At 40.6% G+C, this 16,594-nt stretch overlaps 1 protein-coding gene across 5 annotated transcripts in view; it reads left to right on the forward strand.

The window, feature by feature from the left end:
• tns2a (tensin 2a) overlaps positions 1-16,594 on the forward strand; it is a 61,989-nt gene that overhangs the window by 12,465 nt on the left and 32,930 nt on the right. For 4 of the 5 annotated variants that reach the window (XM_005454066.4, XM_005454067.4, XM_005454068.4 and 1 more), the window contains exons 2-3: positions 10,857-10,962; positions 11,113-11,150. In XM_005454066.4, coding sequence (XP_005454123.1) covers positions 10,857-10,962; positions 11,113-11,150 — 144 coding nt within the window. Of the gene's footprint in view, positions 1-3,924; positions 4,043-10,856; positions 10,963-11,112; positions 11,151-16,594 lie in introns of those variants that run through there. The other variant, XM_019349640.2, reaches the window with a different exon arrangement.

Genomic DNA, 16,594 nt, shown 5'->3' on the forward strand with positions numbered 1-16,594 from the left:
CAAGATAACATTGTGCGACCTTTCCTTTGGTCATTTTTCTCCTGTGTGAACTATATTCGGTGCAGATAAGTGGAAGTTGGGCTGCATTTCGATCAGTTCAGAGAGGAAGCTGGTGATTTAAAAAAAAAAAAGTTCCAGCGTTCTGGAAAAACTTGAGTAGCCTGTTCAAATAACTGTTCCGATGTAAGCATCTAAGCCGGCTGCTCTAGTGGAGATGTTCAGTGACCAGCAGTACAGTGCTGTGGTTGTTTTCAGTGTACAGCTGCTATACTATATTTATAATTACTGGGTGTAACTGAGAAGCTTGAAGGCCCAGGAATGACACATTCTGTGTGCTTGTGACACCTCCTGGCCACTGCCAAGTCAAGAGGTTGAAACAGAAGCTGGTTCACGTTCCCCTGGATATAAAGGCGCAGTAACAGTTAGTCACTCACACCTGGAAAATTCTTCACAGTAAACACAGGATGAATCTAAGTGACTCCTTTATACTCTAGCAGATGTTGCAAAAGGGATTCTTAAACACGTGTCAGATCTGGAACTACGGCAACATACTTTACATCACTTAATTTCACACACTGGCTGAGGCCACATCGCAGTACAAGGGTAACATTTTTATTTAGCAAATGCAACAAAGGGTGTTGGTGGCTTTGCTGCAATAAGACCTTTCTGTGTATGTGTGTACGTTTGCAGCAAGAGTTCCACAAGGGAACGGAAGTGTATCATGGCAGCATGCTGACCTCACCTCTGGAACAGGGAGTCACTCTGTTCCCTCCACTGCCTGTCCCACCCTTCGGACACATGCATGCACACACGCGCTTATTATAACACATACAGGCTTTGATGCCAACAAATAAGAAGCAGGAACTCAGATACCCATGAGATGTTCTCAGTGGAGGGTGGGATTTAAGTGTACAGTTGGTCACAAACCCACCATTGAGCCGTGTGATCTAGTGCATAAAATACACATAGTGTAATTACTAGATGCTCACAATTGAACAAGTTTGGGTTGTTGGGTTTTGTAAGGTAAACCCATAATCTGATAGACCATAAAGAGAGGTACAGTCCATCCAGAAAGCTTTACTTGTTTCACATTTTGTCATGTTACAGCCTTATTCCAAAATGGATTGCATTTGTTTTTCACCTCAAAAAATACCCCCTCAAAAAGTTGGCTTGAAATTCTTGCAAATTTATTGAAAATGAAAACAAAAAAATAACATGCAAATAAGTAATCACAACGTTTGCTCAGTACTTTGTTGAAGCACCTTTGGCAGCTATTACAGGCTCATTATTTTTGAGTAAGATGCTACAAGCTTGGTCCAAATATTTTTGGGCAGTTTCTACAATTCTTCCTTGCAGAAGCTCTGAAGATCCACCTGGATCAGTCATTTTCAGATCTCTCCAGAGGTGTTCAGTCAGGTTCAAGTCTGGGCTCTGACTGGGACAGTCAAGGACATTCACAGAGCGGTCCCAAAGCATTTCCTTTGTTTCTTGAATGTGTCCATAGGGTAGTTGAGCACTCTGGAGCAGGTTGGATCAATGATGTCTTTGTACATTGCTGCATTCATCTTTCCCTCAACTTTGACTAGTCAACCATCCTCACAGCATGACGCTGCAACCACCATGCTTCACTGTAGGCATGGTATTGTTTAGGTGATCAATAGTTCCTGGTTTCCTTCAGACATAATGCTTGACATTGAGGCCAAAGAGTTAAACCTTTGAATTATCAGACCAGAGAATTTTGGTTCTCATGGTCTGAGAGTCTTTCAGGCGCCTTTTAGCAAACTCCAGGTAGGCTGTCATATGCCTTTTGCTGAGGAGTGGTGTCTGTCTGGCCACTCTACCATACAGGCCCAATTGGTGGAATGCTGCAGAAATGGTTGTCCTGTGAAGGGATCATCTGGTTCTTGGTCACCTTGCGTTCTACCTCGTTCGCTCAGACTGGCAGCGCGGCCAGTTCTTGGAAGAGACCAAACTTTTTTCATTTATGCATGATGAAGGCCACTGTGCCTTTCAAAATCATGTCGAAGGAAGCAAATTTACCACAGATTGACTCCAATCAAGTTGTAGAAAATATGTGAAAGATGATCAGTAGAAATAGGATGTACCCAAGTTCAACTGTGAGTGTCATGGCAAAGGCTGTCAATTTCAAGTAAGAATACTCAGTATGTCATTATGGGGTATTGTGTGTAGAATTCTGAGTTGAAAACATGACCATATTTGACTTTCCAGATGCGCTCTAGATCAGCGGTCCCCAACCTTTTCGTGCCACGGACTGGTTTATATCCGAGTATGGTTTATATCCGACAGTATTTTCATGGACCGGCCTTTAAAGTGTTGCGGATAAATACAACAAAATAAAACCAGTACCGGTACCAAAAAAAAGAAGATTTCATCATAACACATGGGAAAAGACCTCAGGAAACGGAGTTAACGATAAAAATGATAAAAAAAAATAACGCTGAAAACCGATAAAAACCCTGAAAACTATACATTTCACACCCGAGCCTCAAGTCTCGTGGCCTGATACCAAACGACTGGTTGGGGACTGCTGCTCTTGATCTTAAGAACTGTTTTTATTAGTATTGAGCATCAAGTCTGTGAATTCTTTGTTTAACCTCCAACGACCCGAACTCTTCCACAGCATGCATTTTTAATTTCTCTTTGATATTTGGGCATATTGGGACCCGATAAATGTAAAAACAAAGAATTACCAGATTTTTTTTTTTTTACCTTATTTTTGTTTTTAAGAAAAATAAGAACCACATATGAGGATATTTGCTTAAAATTTTGATAGAACAGTAGCAGTATAATGTCCTCGTAAGTGGATATCAGGCCCTTGTAGAGCAAAATTCAGTATTTTGGTCTAAATAACCCAAAATGTGATGTCCACATATGTGGACGCCAGGTCCTAGGAGGTTAAAGCCCCCTTCATTTGAGTCAACTTACTGTAAATCACCAATTTAAATTGTAAACTTACACTTTTCCTTCAAAAACAACACTAGATATCAAAAACAGTTGCCTCTACTTTTTATTTTTTGTTTCTCTAGGTCGTAGATTTTCTAAACCTGTTAACTCCCCTGCTCTAAGTCACTATGATAAATTATCTGGTGACACTATAGTTGGCTTTCTTTTACAGTCTTTTTATATAGTCCCAGTTATTAATTGGTTTGCAAGTATGGCAAAATTAATGACGAACATTCATTTTTGTAGCTCATTAGAAAAGCAGTTTAAATCAATGAACGTGTTGTTGGGGTTGGTGAATAGAGTCCAGGAACCAATCTAATTCTATCAGATTAAAATCACTGATGTACAAGTAATACTGAAAGCCCAGGCGTATCTGCTGGTACTTTCCAGAATATACTCTGAAACACCTGCTCCGTTTTCTAGTGCAGATGTCATAAAAGCAAAAAGGCTTTGATAATGATTTAAAGATGTAAAGACAAAAATCCCATTTCATCTAAAAGCACTGGGAAGACTTTTCGCCCTCTGGGGCATGTTCAATCTGTCCTCTTACTGAGGCCATCTGCATCTGATGCCGAGGTCACAGTCACCAGTCCTGCTGTCAGGAATGAACCACTCCCACACAATGCTCATCATTGTCCAAATATCAAGACTATTTTTAGTAAGAAACGAAAGGGTAGGGGCAAGAGAGTTTCCAGAGATGTGTGTGTGGGTGTGTGTGTGGCTGCAAATGGCTTGCTCTGTGTGCGCATTTGTTTTTACATTTGTAGGCCTGTGTTCATCTCTTGTTTGTGTGTTCAACCCCTCCCTCGTTCAATCCAGCTACTGTTCTGTGGTGGTTGGCAGGAGGTGCAGCGAGGAAGGGGAGGGAGCTCTGGTTAGAAAGCATCTCTTTGACACTATTAAACTCCTGTTCCTTTTTCTGCCAAAAGGCTAAAAATATTAGAAAAAGGACCCACTTGTGCGTAGCAGATGTTGCAGAGGGGGAGGTCGGGTCTTTCCTGCAGCACACGGGGACGGGAAGAGGAGAGCGGACGTGTGTCTGTTTTCTCCAGCTGTCTGCAGGGATACACGTCTGCACGTGAGTGTGTGTGAGCAAAGTTTTTCCTCTTGAGGTCTCAGGTAGATGTTTACAACTTCTGTTAGTGCTTTGGAAATGTAGACAGGCCTCAGCTGGTTAGGACTGGAGCTTGAATGGCCACATGTTGCCTATTCTTATGAGGGTTTGTCCATCAGTGACTGTGATGATTAAAATGAGCATCTATAGTGAGACCGAGTCAATCGATTTGGTGGTATTATTGTTATTATTATTATTATTATTATTATTGCCATTATTATTATTACGTTCAGACAGTTTTGCGGTTCTTTTCTCTAAAAAATTGTTTCTTTAGGGGCTCTGAGTACTAAATGGTGGATAACACATGCTTTACCAGAGGAAGATGTTTTTTTATCCAGTGCAGCAGTGACAGTAATTGCTATCCTGGGGACCGGGCTCTGCATCGCAGGTTGTTTTTAGTGCTCATGCACTCAGACTCTACCAGCTGTTTTCTGTTGTAATCCTACACAAAGTTGTAAACCTCCTTCACTGTGGTTTCCTCTGCTGGACTCCCAAGTTGAGCTGACGGGAATGTTTCAGGAGATTTGAGTTTTGAACTCAGTTTGCACAAAGCTTTCCATCAGTGCAGCAGCATGTCTTACAAATACATGAAAAAGAGACGCTAACAACAGATGGACATTAATGCTTCTGGCTAATGCTTGGCTTTTTCTTACAATGCAGTCATTTGTTGTTGAATAATGGGAGATATGAGTAGAAAGAGCCATCGAAAATAAAAAAAACTTCAGAGCTTAGAAAAAATGCTGATATTATGTAGGGTAAAAGCAAGGTGGACAAAAATGCTAAATCGTATATTTGACATCTTTTTTTTCATCATTTTTCAAATTTAATCTGTAATATTTTTTTAGATTGTGACTGTCAAAATAGACGTACTTAGCTTAGTTAGACAAGTTTTTTTTTTTGTTTGTTTTGTTAAATAGTAGCTAAACACAGTTGTCACACTAATTAAGGCGCTACATAGAGCAGAACCTTAATGTCATTAGCAAGATACACTGTATCTCTGAGGAGTAACCCCAGAATCAGGTAAAGCAATATCTGTTATATCCTGAAACTGCCTCAACATATTGTTTAAATATAGCATACAAACCATCTTCTTAAGTGATTTTAAACTTGTTTTTTGGGTAAGGAAAGACAAAGGGGCTAAGCTGAGCTTGCTAACACAGTATAAAATGAGTTTTATACTGTGGATCATGGAGACCAGCGCATAGGCTGCAGGCCTGGATGTCGACATTGGCTGTCTCTCACCCTTTACCCACCCCTGTTGCTTGTCATGTGTTTCTTTGGTGTATTAAGAGTTTTTTTTCATGTGCTATGTGCAGAGGTGTTTTTTTTCTGTTCTCAAACTGATCTCCCTGTTGGAGCTCAGTCTGGGGGGAGTTATTTTTTTCTCCTCATCTTTCCTCATGTTGTGCTTTTCCATGTATACCTCTCTGACCTGTCTTCCCTATGTGATGTTTTTGTGTAATGTATGTATGGTCGGAGGGTAAGATGGCGCCGCCATTGCGTGCAATAGGTCGGCAGCCTTAACATGAAATTTCCCCTTGTGGGACTAATAAAGGTATATCAAATCAAACATTTAGCTTAACAGCTACATTAGCTAGTATTTTCCTATATATACTATTCAGTGTTTATTTAAGAAAGCAAGTGTAACATTTTTCTTTTCCATTAAATAACCTCAAAAATGACTGACTGTACCTTTACTAAATTTCATTATGTGGGATTACTAATTTGGGATTAAAACATTTTTTAAAATACCAAAAATTATCAATGGAGCGTTATCAGTGTTGTGTTCCAGAAGCATCAACTCAAGTTAGCATGTTAGCCAGCTAGCATCGGCCTACCTGTATGCTGCTTTGTGTCTGTGATGTGTTTGTGAGTGCAGTTTTTCCAGTGTGCGCTGAGCCATGAGAGGGAATTAAAGGTGTTGGAGTGTTTCATAAAGTCTTTGACTTCTTGTAGGGCAGGTCAGAAACAAAAGAAACAGAAAACACAGTAACTGCTAACCCTTTTTTTCATGCAGCTAGTGGAGGAAAGGATTAACAAAATTTGTTTTAAATCTAGCACTTCCTGCTGCATGTATCTTTTCTGACTTCCCATCACCACCCTCAACTGGCCACTGGCATCAGCCCATAGAGAGTACTGGACTTGGTCGCTGTACACAACAGAGATTGATTAGCTTCTCCAGCAGAGAATCATAGAAGTGCTTTTGGTGGCATGGACACAAACACCAGTTGATGTGACACCGTTATAGTGATGTGCAAATGTTGGTATCAGTCCACTACTAAGTAAACACAGGGCCAGTGTTGCTGATACTGATACTTTTAACCTATAAAGGCAGCTTATGTAGGAAAGGGAGCAGTGTGTCACGATTTATGAGATGAATCACTATTGGAAATTCTGAACACATTTTAATGACCACTAAATCTCTGTTTCCACGATAATTAGTTATTGAAACCTTTCAGCTTTTAGTTATTTTGGAGACCCGGAATGTAAATGTGCCTGTCTCTAAAGCACTTTGGGTGATATTCTGTTGTTTAAATGTTCTGTAGGACAGCGGTCCCCAGCCCCCGGGCCATGTACCGATACCGGTCCGTGAGTCGTTTGGTACCGGGCCGTGAGAGTTGAGGCTCAGGTCTGAAATTTATGGTTTTCAGGGTTTTTGTTGTTATTTTTTTATTGTTATTTTTTGTCTATTTTATCGTTAACTCAGTTTCCCTGGGTCTTTTCCCTTGTGTTATGAATCTTCTTTTTTTTGGTACTGGCACTGGTTTTATTTTGTTAAATTTATCCGCGACACCTTAAAGGCTTTTGTGGATTTTTAGAGCATGTCCGATGTATAATGTTTCATTTCTAAAACATAATGTATTTCACACAATTCAGTGAGTTATATACTGGACTTAGAGGATAGAAAGTATGATATCATTACTGGCTTTGATACTGATTAGATTGATATTTGAAATAAACCGCCCACCTCTGCATCCTTGTGGTGTTGATTTAAAGAAAGTTGGCTAATAAAAGTAGCAGCTGCTGTGTGCAACTGTAAAAGAACATAATTTTTACAGTAAGATATTACACATATTGAACTTTTTGATTACTATTTATTATCTTTGTCTCTTCTGTTGGAGGCATATGGTTCCATCTATTATAAGCTCTAATGAAACAGCAGTTATTTGCTGCTTTTAACAGCAAACAGACGAGTCATAATAATTACAGCGTACAAAACCACCTCACTTCAAGTCAACTTGGTACCATGACTGAAGCTTGTGATCACATGGGTGATGAGAGTTTGCAGATGGTCATGTTTTACATAGTGCTTGAAAGACTTTTCATCCGTGTTGGCGTAAAGCATGCGTTTGTTCTACTAAATGATCCTTGGGATGAGATTGCTTGGTCAACAGCTGCTTCCAAGTTTGAAGAAGGACACTGGAACCTCTGCGAGTTAATCAGCAATTTTAAAACCAAACAAATGCCACGCTTTAAACATTTGGTATCCATTCATTGCCATTGTTCTTGTTCCCATACATTTTGTATAAAGCATTATTTCCACAGAGGTTATTCTACATATTGAATCACCATATCGTAGAGCTGGGCGATAGAACGATAACGATATGAATTGCGAAATAACTTTTTCTCGATAGAAAAATGAAACTATTGCGATAGGCCTCATCTCTCTCTCTCTTCCTGTCTTGAAAAAAAAGAAAGCACAGCCAATCCAAATTAAGTAGCGCAGAGTCAAACCAATCACAGCCGCAGCGTCACGTCACGTGACTTGTTACGTACAGCACAAGTGCCAAGCCGCACATGTGTATTTGTTTGGGAAGCAGCCAGCCGCCGTGCCAGCCGGGTAATGGAGAAAATGAGTGTGCCCACTAGAGAAAAATCAACCGAGAGCTTGGGTGATCAGGCTACCGAAGAGAACACAGATGACGGTTCCAATGGCGGAGAGATTGTTGAAAGGAAGGGCCAGAGAAGTTCCGTAGACTAAAAGCGCTAATTCGTCATCGAAAACAACCAGGAGAATCCCTGCGAAGCAGCAACAGTCAATTGAGTCAGCTTTCTCCAGCGTCTTACCATATGACAAAAAAGCTAAGAGACATAGGGACATAACGAATGCCATAGCCTACCGTCTTGCTAAAGACATGCTACCAATAAACACGGTCGAAAATGAAGGATTCAAGCAGCTAATTGAGGTAATAGCTAAGCTATACAACAAGGAGAGATTGAGAATTTCCTTTTAGTTCTCAGTTTATTTGATATTGACAAAAGTTAGTCAATTTTGTCTGTTCTTCTGTAAAACGACCTAAGATTTATTTTTAAAATTAATATTTTGTTTCTAAGTGGAATTGACAATTTAGTAGTCTGTTTTGTTTGTTCTATTTTGAAACTTAAACGCTTTAGCGGCTGCCTTTTGTGTAGTTTGCAATATTTGCCTTTATTTATCTGAAACTGAAGCCTCATGTTCCTTAAGTACATCTGCCCTGTTGAACTTATTATGGGAAATAAATAATTAAATCAAAACAAGCTGCTGATTATTTCACATTTTACTTGTGAGCAACGGCACATTTAAATCTTACAAATATAGTTATTTGGCTTATATCGTGATATATATCGTTATCGCCTGAAATGAAAAAAACATATCGTGATATGAAAAAATCTTATATCGCCCAGCTCTACCATATCGTGTTGCCTTTGTTACATTTTCTTGGTTTTCATGCTTTTACCCTCAGGTCCTCTCGCCTGAGAGAGGCTTTTTAAACACCTTAACAAAGAATTCAGTAGCAGAGCCCCGTATCACTGTCTGACCACGATTGCCTGCGGTGGGACTATATAGTGGTCTTGATTGTGTCTGGAACAGGAAGAATGCTGCCAGCCTTTCCTCAGTGTGTTTATTTCACAGCCCACATCACCACTGTGGTTCATCTGACAGTAACTAGTTGCTTTTTTAAAACTCAGTGTAGGCCCCCTTGTGTAAAATAATGTATATTTTATAGGGCTATTGCACACTTTCATGGATGCATGCTAAAGTCCAGGAGGAGTTTAACTAACATGCTTTGTCAGTGGGCTTGAATGTCACTGTGGAGCAATAGAAATAGAACGTGCATTACATAAAGGCAGCAAGACTGGTCATGAGGAAAGGCAAAGGAGCGTTTGTTGTGTTTGGGGTTCAGGACCTGGATTGAGTCAGGAAATGCGTCAAAACAGGACTTGATAAGATGAGATAAGATGATGCTAAAGTGTAATGAAATCTGAGTGGATTTTTGTCTGCTAATGTGATAAAAGCACCAACAAGAATAGACCATGTGAGTCAAATAAAATAAAAAAGTCCCAGCATTTAAAATTATACGTCACCCACAAGTACTGGCAAGATGAGCTTTTCCAGCCGTGTGCTATTATATAACATACTCCAGCCCCTGAGCCACCCACCCTATCCTCCTCCACCATCCAAGGTGCTGCGGTCGCAGTACAGTTGTACAGCAGCAGGCCAGCAGCCGCTGCACACAGCAGGCACGAGGGTGATGCCAGGCGAGGCAGCTGTCCAAACACTGTCCGGTCCCTAGAACAGAGCCAGGGAAGCAGGATAATGGAAGAAGTGTGCAAACAGCTCCCTTTCTTTGTTGCCAAGGAGTAAAAGCACAAGCAGAGGCAACAAAACCCTTTTTGTCTCTGTATCACTTTAATTATCCAAGGCTATGGACACGTTAGCAGCACGATCGCTTTCTTAAATATAGCTGTTTTCTCTGGGTGATGACAGCACTGGTGCATGTTCGGTGTATGTGTGACGGGGGAGGGACTCGTATTTGATGTCAGATAATGCCCATTATGCAGCAATCCTCACACTTGGCCCATGGATTCGTATTGCAAACCTCCACAGAGTCATATGCAGATTTGATCCCATGTTGAGAAACAAAGACTCCGTGGGTGGAAATGACAACACAACACACATTAATGTACCCACACTGGCACACACGCATGAAATCAAACACACATACATGTACACTTGGAAACATAAGAAAGAAAAGATGTGATTTTCTTGTACTTTCACTTTATCTAGCTGTCTAGTTCGATACGTTTGCGCTTTTTTCCCCTCTCTTTTCACAAGTCTTTACACACACACTAAGGATTAGAGTTGGGTATGGGTGGGAACCTCATGGATTATTACTGGAAGACAGTTACACAACCAGAACAGAAGTTTGAGAGGCAAAGGAAGTAAAAGAAGCACCTTCATTCATACACAGTTATTTACCCTGCATGCACCCTCAAGTCTGCATGTTAAAACTTTAAGCTTCTGCTACTGTTAGAACCAAATTACTCACCCAACTTTTTTTTTAATGTTTTATTTGTCTTTAATGAATGGATGAATGAGTTAATTAATTTAAACTGGACATGCAGTAAAATGACTATCGTTGGTGTAAAGATGACTGACTGAAAACACTGAACATCTGCCAAGTTAAAACTCTTGGACGAAGGTTAAACAAGGACTCTTTAAGTCAGGGCTGGGCAACTCCAGGCCTGGAGTGCCGGTGTCCTGCAGGTTTTAGATCTCACCCTGGGTCAACACACCAGGCCTCTGGAGAACTTCAAGACTTGTTGAGGAGGTAATTTAGCCATTTAAATCAGCTGTGTTGGATCAAGGACACGTCTAAAACCTGCAGGACACCGGCTCTTGAGGCCTGGAGTTGCGCGCCACTGCTTTAAGTGTTTCTAAAACTTGCATGTCTTGTCTGGTATTAGGCATGTAACACGGTGTAAACCTTTGTTTTGTGTGTGTGTGTGTGAGCAGGCAGGCAAAGGAGAGCCCCACGTCTTCAAGGAGAAGACTTTCAAGAAGAAGCGGCAGTGCAGTGTGTGTCGGCAGAGCGTCGATAACGTGGGCTCCTTCTGCAGAGGTGAGAGTGCTCCTGTGTTGACTTTCTCCCTCTAATTTGGTTGTTATTAAAAATAAAACCAAAGAAAGAAATTGGACACAACTGTAAGGTCACTAATCCTAACCTTCGTTTTCTTTTTTTCCCCTCCCACCTGACTCGTGCTTTTCTCAGTATGCAAAACTGCCGCCCACAGGAAGTGCGAGGCAAAGGTAAGGATCGACCGCCAAAGGAAATAGTTTCACGTTTGACTTAGATGGAGAAAAATTAATTCTGTATCGCTAAACACAAAAATTACAATACCGAGGAAATTTTGATGTAATTTATTGTTTCACAAAAAACTGCACAGAACAAGGATAAAAGCAAGTTTTACATGATGTTTGTTACTCACATTTTAATGGCTCCCAATTGTAGAATTAGTGCCAGCTGGTTATGTCAGAGAGCCCACTTTTTAGTGCTTGATTGACAGCAAAAAGTTTGGCAACAGTTCTAACCTTGAGGGCTAAGTCCTCATCCTAACCCTGATGTTTTGTGGAAAAACAAGATTCCTGTCCCCTGATTGCAAAGACGGGGTTAACAGTGAGGTGAAGGCTACTTCAGCAGCTTTTCAAAGAAAAATCCCAAATATTTGTTCAGTTTTCTGATGAGTTTTGGGGCTTTGGACTTATGGCTAAACAAACAACACATGAATTCTTTGTGAGAATAATTACTATTAGCAGTCCTTCTTAACCTAAAGTCTACCCAACACCGTGTTTTGGAGAAAGATAAAAGTGACTTTTTGTTTTTTTAAATGTGAATGTTTTTGACGTGTTATTTTGAATGATTATTGTCTTTGTTTTTTTAGAAGAACAATTTCATGAGAACATAAATTACATACTGACTGGCCAGAGCTAGGTTAGGGATTGTTAGACCTCGGGGATTAAAGAAGAATAGATGGATTCAGATATTAATTGCTGTAAACTTGACTCCTATTAAGGTCACTAAGGCTACGTTCACACTGCAGGCGAAAGCGCATCAAATCCGATTTTTTTGACCCTATGCGACCCGTATCCGATCATGGTATGACAGTGTGAACGGCACAAATCCGATATTTTCAAATCCGATCTGGGTCACTTTCATATGTGGTACTGAATCCGATACATATCCGATGTTTTAGAAAGCGACTGCTGTTTGAACGGTCATGTCGCATTAAATCCGTCTTTTACGTCACTGACACAAGACAGACGCCAATTATCAGCGCCGGAGAAGCGCCCGAGAAGACATCGCGAACACTTCCTGGCCATCCAGTGTAGATGTTAGTGAAACTGTTGGGAAGACAACGTTGGAGAAACGTGAACATTTTATTTGTACTGTATAATCTGCAGATTCTGACAGAAATCTGCAACTATCCTTTGGAGCACCGCTCCTCTAAAAGAGCAATAAGGATCATTATTAGGTTATTTACATTATTATGTAAATAACAAAATAACTTAAAGCAACAATTGGGAAACGTAAAGTCCGAAGTCTTTATATTAAGGGCCATCAGTCAAACAAAATTGTTTGCTCTGGGTCTAAACAGAGCGCGTTGTGTGTGACATCTTCTTTTGCGCATGCGGGCCGCTTTGAGCGTTCACACTAGAGCGCATTTTATATGTAGTGTGAAGAAGCCGACAAAAAAATCGGATTTGATCAAAAAATCGGAATTGAGCATTAAGACCTGCAGTATGAACGTAGCCTAAAGGAAATGCATTTGCATGTACTCATTAAGCCACTTCCCAGGTCTGAAACAAGGTCAAGGCACTGAAATGATAAATGACATTAAGGAAACTCTTTGGGGTTTTCCAAACATAATGTCGTCACATTCTGAGCTGAAGAGGATCACGGAAGTGATAATAAAATGAAACAGACTTCTTTTTTTGTTGTTTTTCTTAATGAACGAAGTGCTAAATAAATATCACAAGTTTATAAAGCATAACATTGAAAGGTAATGTTACTTTATGATGAAGTTTACCTCAAATAAAGGTATAGGCACATGACAGTATCTCTATGAAAGCAGACATCTCAGGAGCTGTTCTAAAAAGAAGCCTGTTCATTTGCATTCCTCAAAGTAAGCTGCAAGCCTTCCTTCGAACACCACACTGCCTGCTGGCTCTCTGAAAGAGTCATTGATGGAAGTATGGCATAATGAATGGACAGAGTGATGCAGAGGGGGAGAATGCCAACCATGGCCAGAGTGAAGAAGAAAGGGGCAGAAGGCTGAGGCAGGGAACCTTGGCAGGCAGCAGCTGACGGAGATAAAGCTAAGGGGTGAAGGCATGTGGCAAAGACGAGCGTCATTCCTCTAGCATCCCTCTGTCCTCTTGTCTTTTATCTGCGGAGAGCCTTGGGGATGAGTTCAGAGATGAAAGGATAGCTTTGAAACACCACACGCAATAAAAAAGTAAAATCAGCTTTTTAAGGACAACTTGTGGTGTTGGTTGGAGTTATAGGTTGGTTATGACTCAAGAGTGGACATACACCAGTAAGCCACAACATCAAAACCACCAACAGGTGAAACAAAGAACAATAAAAATGTCTTTACAATAGAATGCTCTGCTGGGAAACAACCTGTGATACATACTATCCACCTAAAATATTGTTGCACCATATCGCCGATGGTTTTAATGTTGTGGCTGACTAAAAGTAGTATTTGTTTTCTTTTATTGTAGGAACTGTTTGTCTGTATGCATTGTTGTCAGAGAGCAACTTTGACAACAATGCAAAGTTGAGTTTTCAGTAACACAGCTGGTTTCTTATTTTAGCTTAAAAGTAATGCAAAATAGCATTGTAGCAGCACAGCTAGCATGATTGTGAGTAGATGTAAAACCACAACTTGAAATATAACTTTGCTTTTTAATGACATTGTACTGTATTTTGTTTGTTTAATGTGTTCACTGGTAAATTAAGAGTAACTGTTAACTTAATTTAACAGTTATGTCTAATCTCTGATTATGTCTAATCTCTGATTAGACATAATCAGAGATTTAATCTGTTTTTAAGATAGGTTAGGTGCTAGCTAGAGCGCTATGTGTTTGTATAGCCATAAAAGGCTGTGTCAGCGTTTTATTTATCTTATCATGTAATTTTGTCAACCACAATTCTAGCCCTGAACTTAAACCCTAACCCAGGGGTCACCAATCCCAGTCCACGAGGGCCAGTGTCCCTGCAGGTTTTAGATCTCACCATGGGTCAACACACCTGAAGCAAATGATTAGTTCATTACCAGGCTTTTTAAATCAGCTGTGATCGATAAAGCACACATCTAAAACCTGCAGGGACACCGGCCCTCGTGGACTGGGATTGGTGACCCCTGCCCTAACCCTTTGCTCTGGAGACGAGCGACAATTCTTTTGGGAAAAATATAGATAAAGACTTGGGAGAACAAAATAACAAAAAATGTTTGTGTCATTATGCACAAAGCAGCAGTTTGGCTAGTTATGCTCCTCATTTAGCAGTACATATTTTAAATGGTGAGAAATGTTCCAGTGTTTTCCCATTTATTAGGAAAAAAGTTGATTATTCCACAGATATTTTATATTTTTAAGATTAATTACAAATAAACAAAGATCGGGATGTTCTTAAACAGCCTTACTATAACTGTTTGATGTGTGGTTGTTGACTGGGAGTTAAACTGTGATATCCATCGCTGCTGCCCAGGAAGGGAGAGGTCGGATAAGGGAGGGTGTGGAGGACTGGCTCCTCTGTCCATATTAGCCGTTATCTAACCTTATGTATAACGCAGAGACTTGAGGAGGGATGAAGGAGTGGCATTGGTCTTTCCTAATGTGAATTCAGATATTTGAACTTGCGAAGTAAAGACAGAGACACAGCAAACTGAATAAAACTGAATTAATGTGTGTCACTTGGTTTGTGGTAAACAAATGTAGTTACCTGTGTTAGAGCAAGGCTTCAGTTGCTTTGCATGCCATTCACGTTGATTTTGTTAGCTATTACATTATCTTTGAATTGCCCAGCTCTCCTCTCCGTTTTTTGTCTGTGTCTGTTTGTATGTGTGTGATATTCCTGCATACACACACACATGCCTAAGCACTTCTGGAGGTCTGTCATCTGTAAGGCATCCTGTTTACCACACCATTCAGTATGTTGTCAGAGTAGACTTCAGCTCTGTGAGGGTGGGAAAAAAAGAAATCATAAACCTACATCTCATAAAGATTGACTGGTAGTGATTGTACTCTGCATGTTTTAAATTTCAGTTATCCTGCTCCCTGCTCTTTGCCCATGAGGTCAGCAGCCTCCAGCTGCCTCATCTCTGTCTCTATTAAAAAGAACAGACTCTCACAGAGACGAGCAGAAGGCCATAAACAGTTTTACTTCAGCATGTTCTCTCTCAGAGAGTAGTCTCCCTTATCTTTGATCCCAAGTGGAAAATTTAGTCCAAAGGGAATTTGTAGGGGGTGGTGGGGAAAGAGATGGCGGGGAGAGAAGAGAGAGGGGGTGAGAGAGGAACAGTGGGAGTAGGAAGGATTAAAATTAGTGAAATGCAGCCCGTGACGATTTGACCGCCCCGTCTGGTCTAATTAGGCAAGAAGAGGCATTTCCGCTGGTCAAACTATGGGCTGCTGGCTAACTGCTTGGTTCACGCCCACCAGTGATCAGTCAGGCTGGATCAATGGATGTCAGATGTGTTGTATCAGACAAAACAGAGCTGACTAACAAGTGCTCCTGTAGATTGCTGATGGTTTCTTACTGTAAGCAGACAAAAGGGTCAGCTGTGCTTTGAATTGACATCTGAAACCAAAGGCAATCTAAAAGTTTTAACTTTGTTGAAACCCTTCTTATAAGGTCATAAGAGGTCAAATCTGATAACATTTTTTCCTAACTGGTTTTGCCAACCATCCATTCATCTGTCCATCCATCCGTAAATACTTTTTCTTCAGCTTATCCAGTTAATGGTTATGGGGGTGCTGGAGCTTATCCCTGCTGTCATGGGAAAAGAGGCAGGGTACGTGGACATGTTGTCAGCCTAATATTCCAAATTAAATATAAATGAAATTGCACATTTCACAGTTTCATGCATGTGTTGTTGTACTGCTGTTTTTCTCTTCATCCACATGAAGCAAGATTTCTCAGCAGAACAAGATAAGCGTTATTTACTTTCCCTGTTTAAAGAGATTGTAACTGCAAGTATTATTTCACCACTGACTGTCTGTGACTGCAGTTCAGTGAGTAAAGGAAAAGATTTCAGAATGGAAATTCATTGTTTTAGTGGTAAGTCGTCCTGCAGATGGTGTATGCTTATGCTGGTTAAGTGGGGATGCATATCACAGTAATTACACTCTCTGGCCCCGCCCCCCACATATTGGGACTACATGTTGTCTCTCATCCTTCTCACAGCTCTCATCCGCTGAACATGTCAAACTATATTTTACATGAGGCTAAGCTGTGTGCCATTTGCATTGCCTGCTGCTCTCTTTACAAGAAGAGGATGTACAGTCAAGTACAGAAAGAGTGGAAGTGGGGGAGGACGCAGGGATGGGGGAGAAGAGCAACATAACCCGCCTGATGTTTCTCTGAGCCTTTCATCAAGACAGTCGTGGTTACTGTTGTGCTCCTCGGGGCTCTTTTTTTCTAATAAGGAAATTCAAAACATAGAAGTACTTTCAGGAAAAGGACCCTT

This window comes from Oreochromis niloticus, linkage group LG20 (genome assembly GCF_001858045.2).
Source record: "Oreochromis niloticus isolate F11D_XX linkage group LG20, O_niloticus_UMD_NMBU, whole genome shotgun sequence".
NCBI lineage: Eukaryota > Metazoa > Chordata > Actinopteri > Cichliformes > Cichlidae > Oreochromis > Oreochromis niloticus.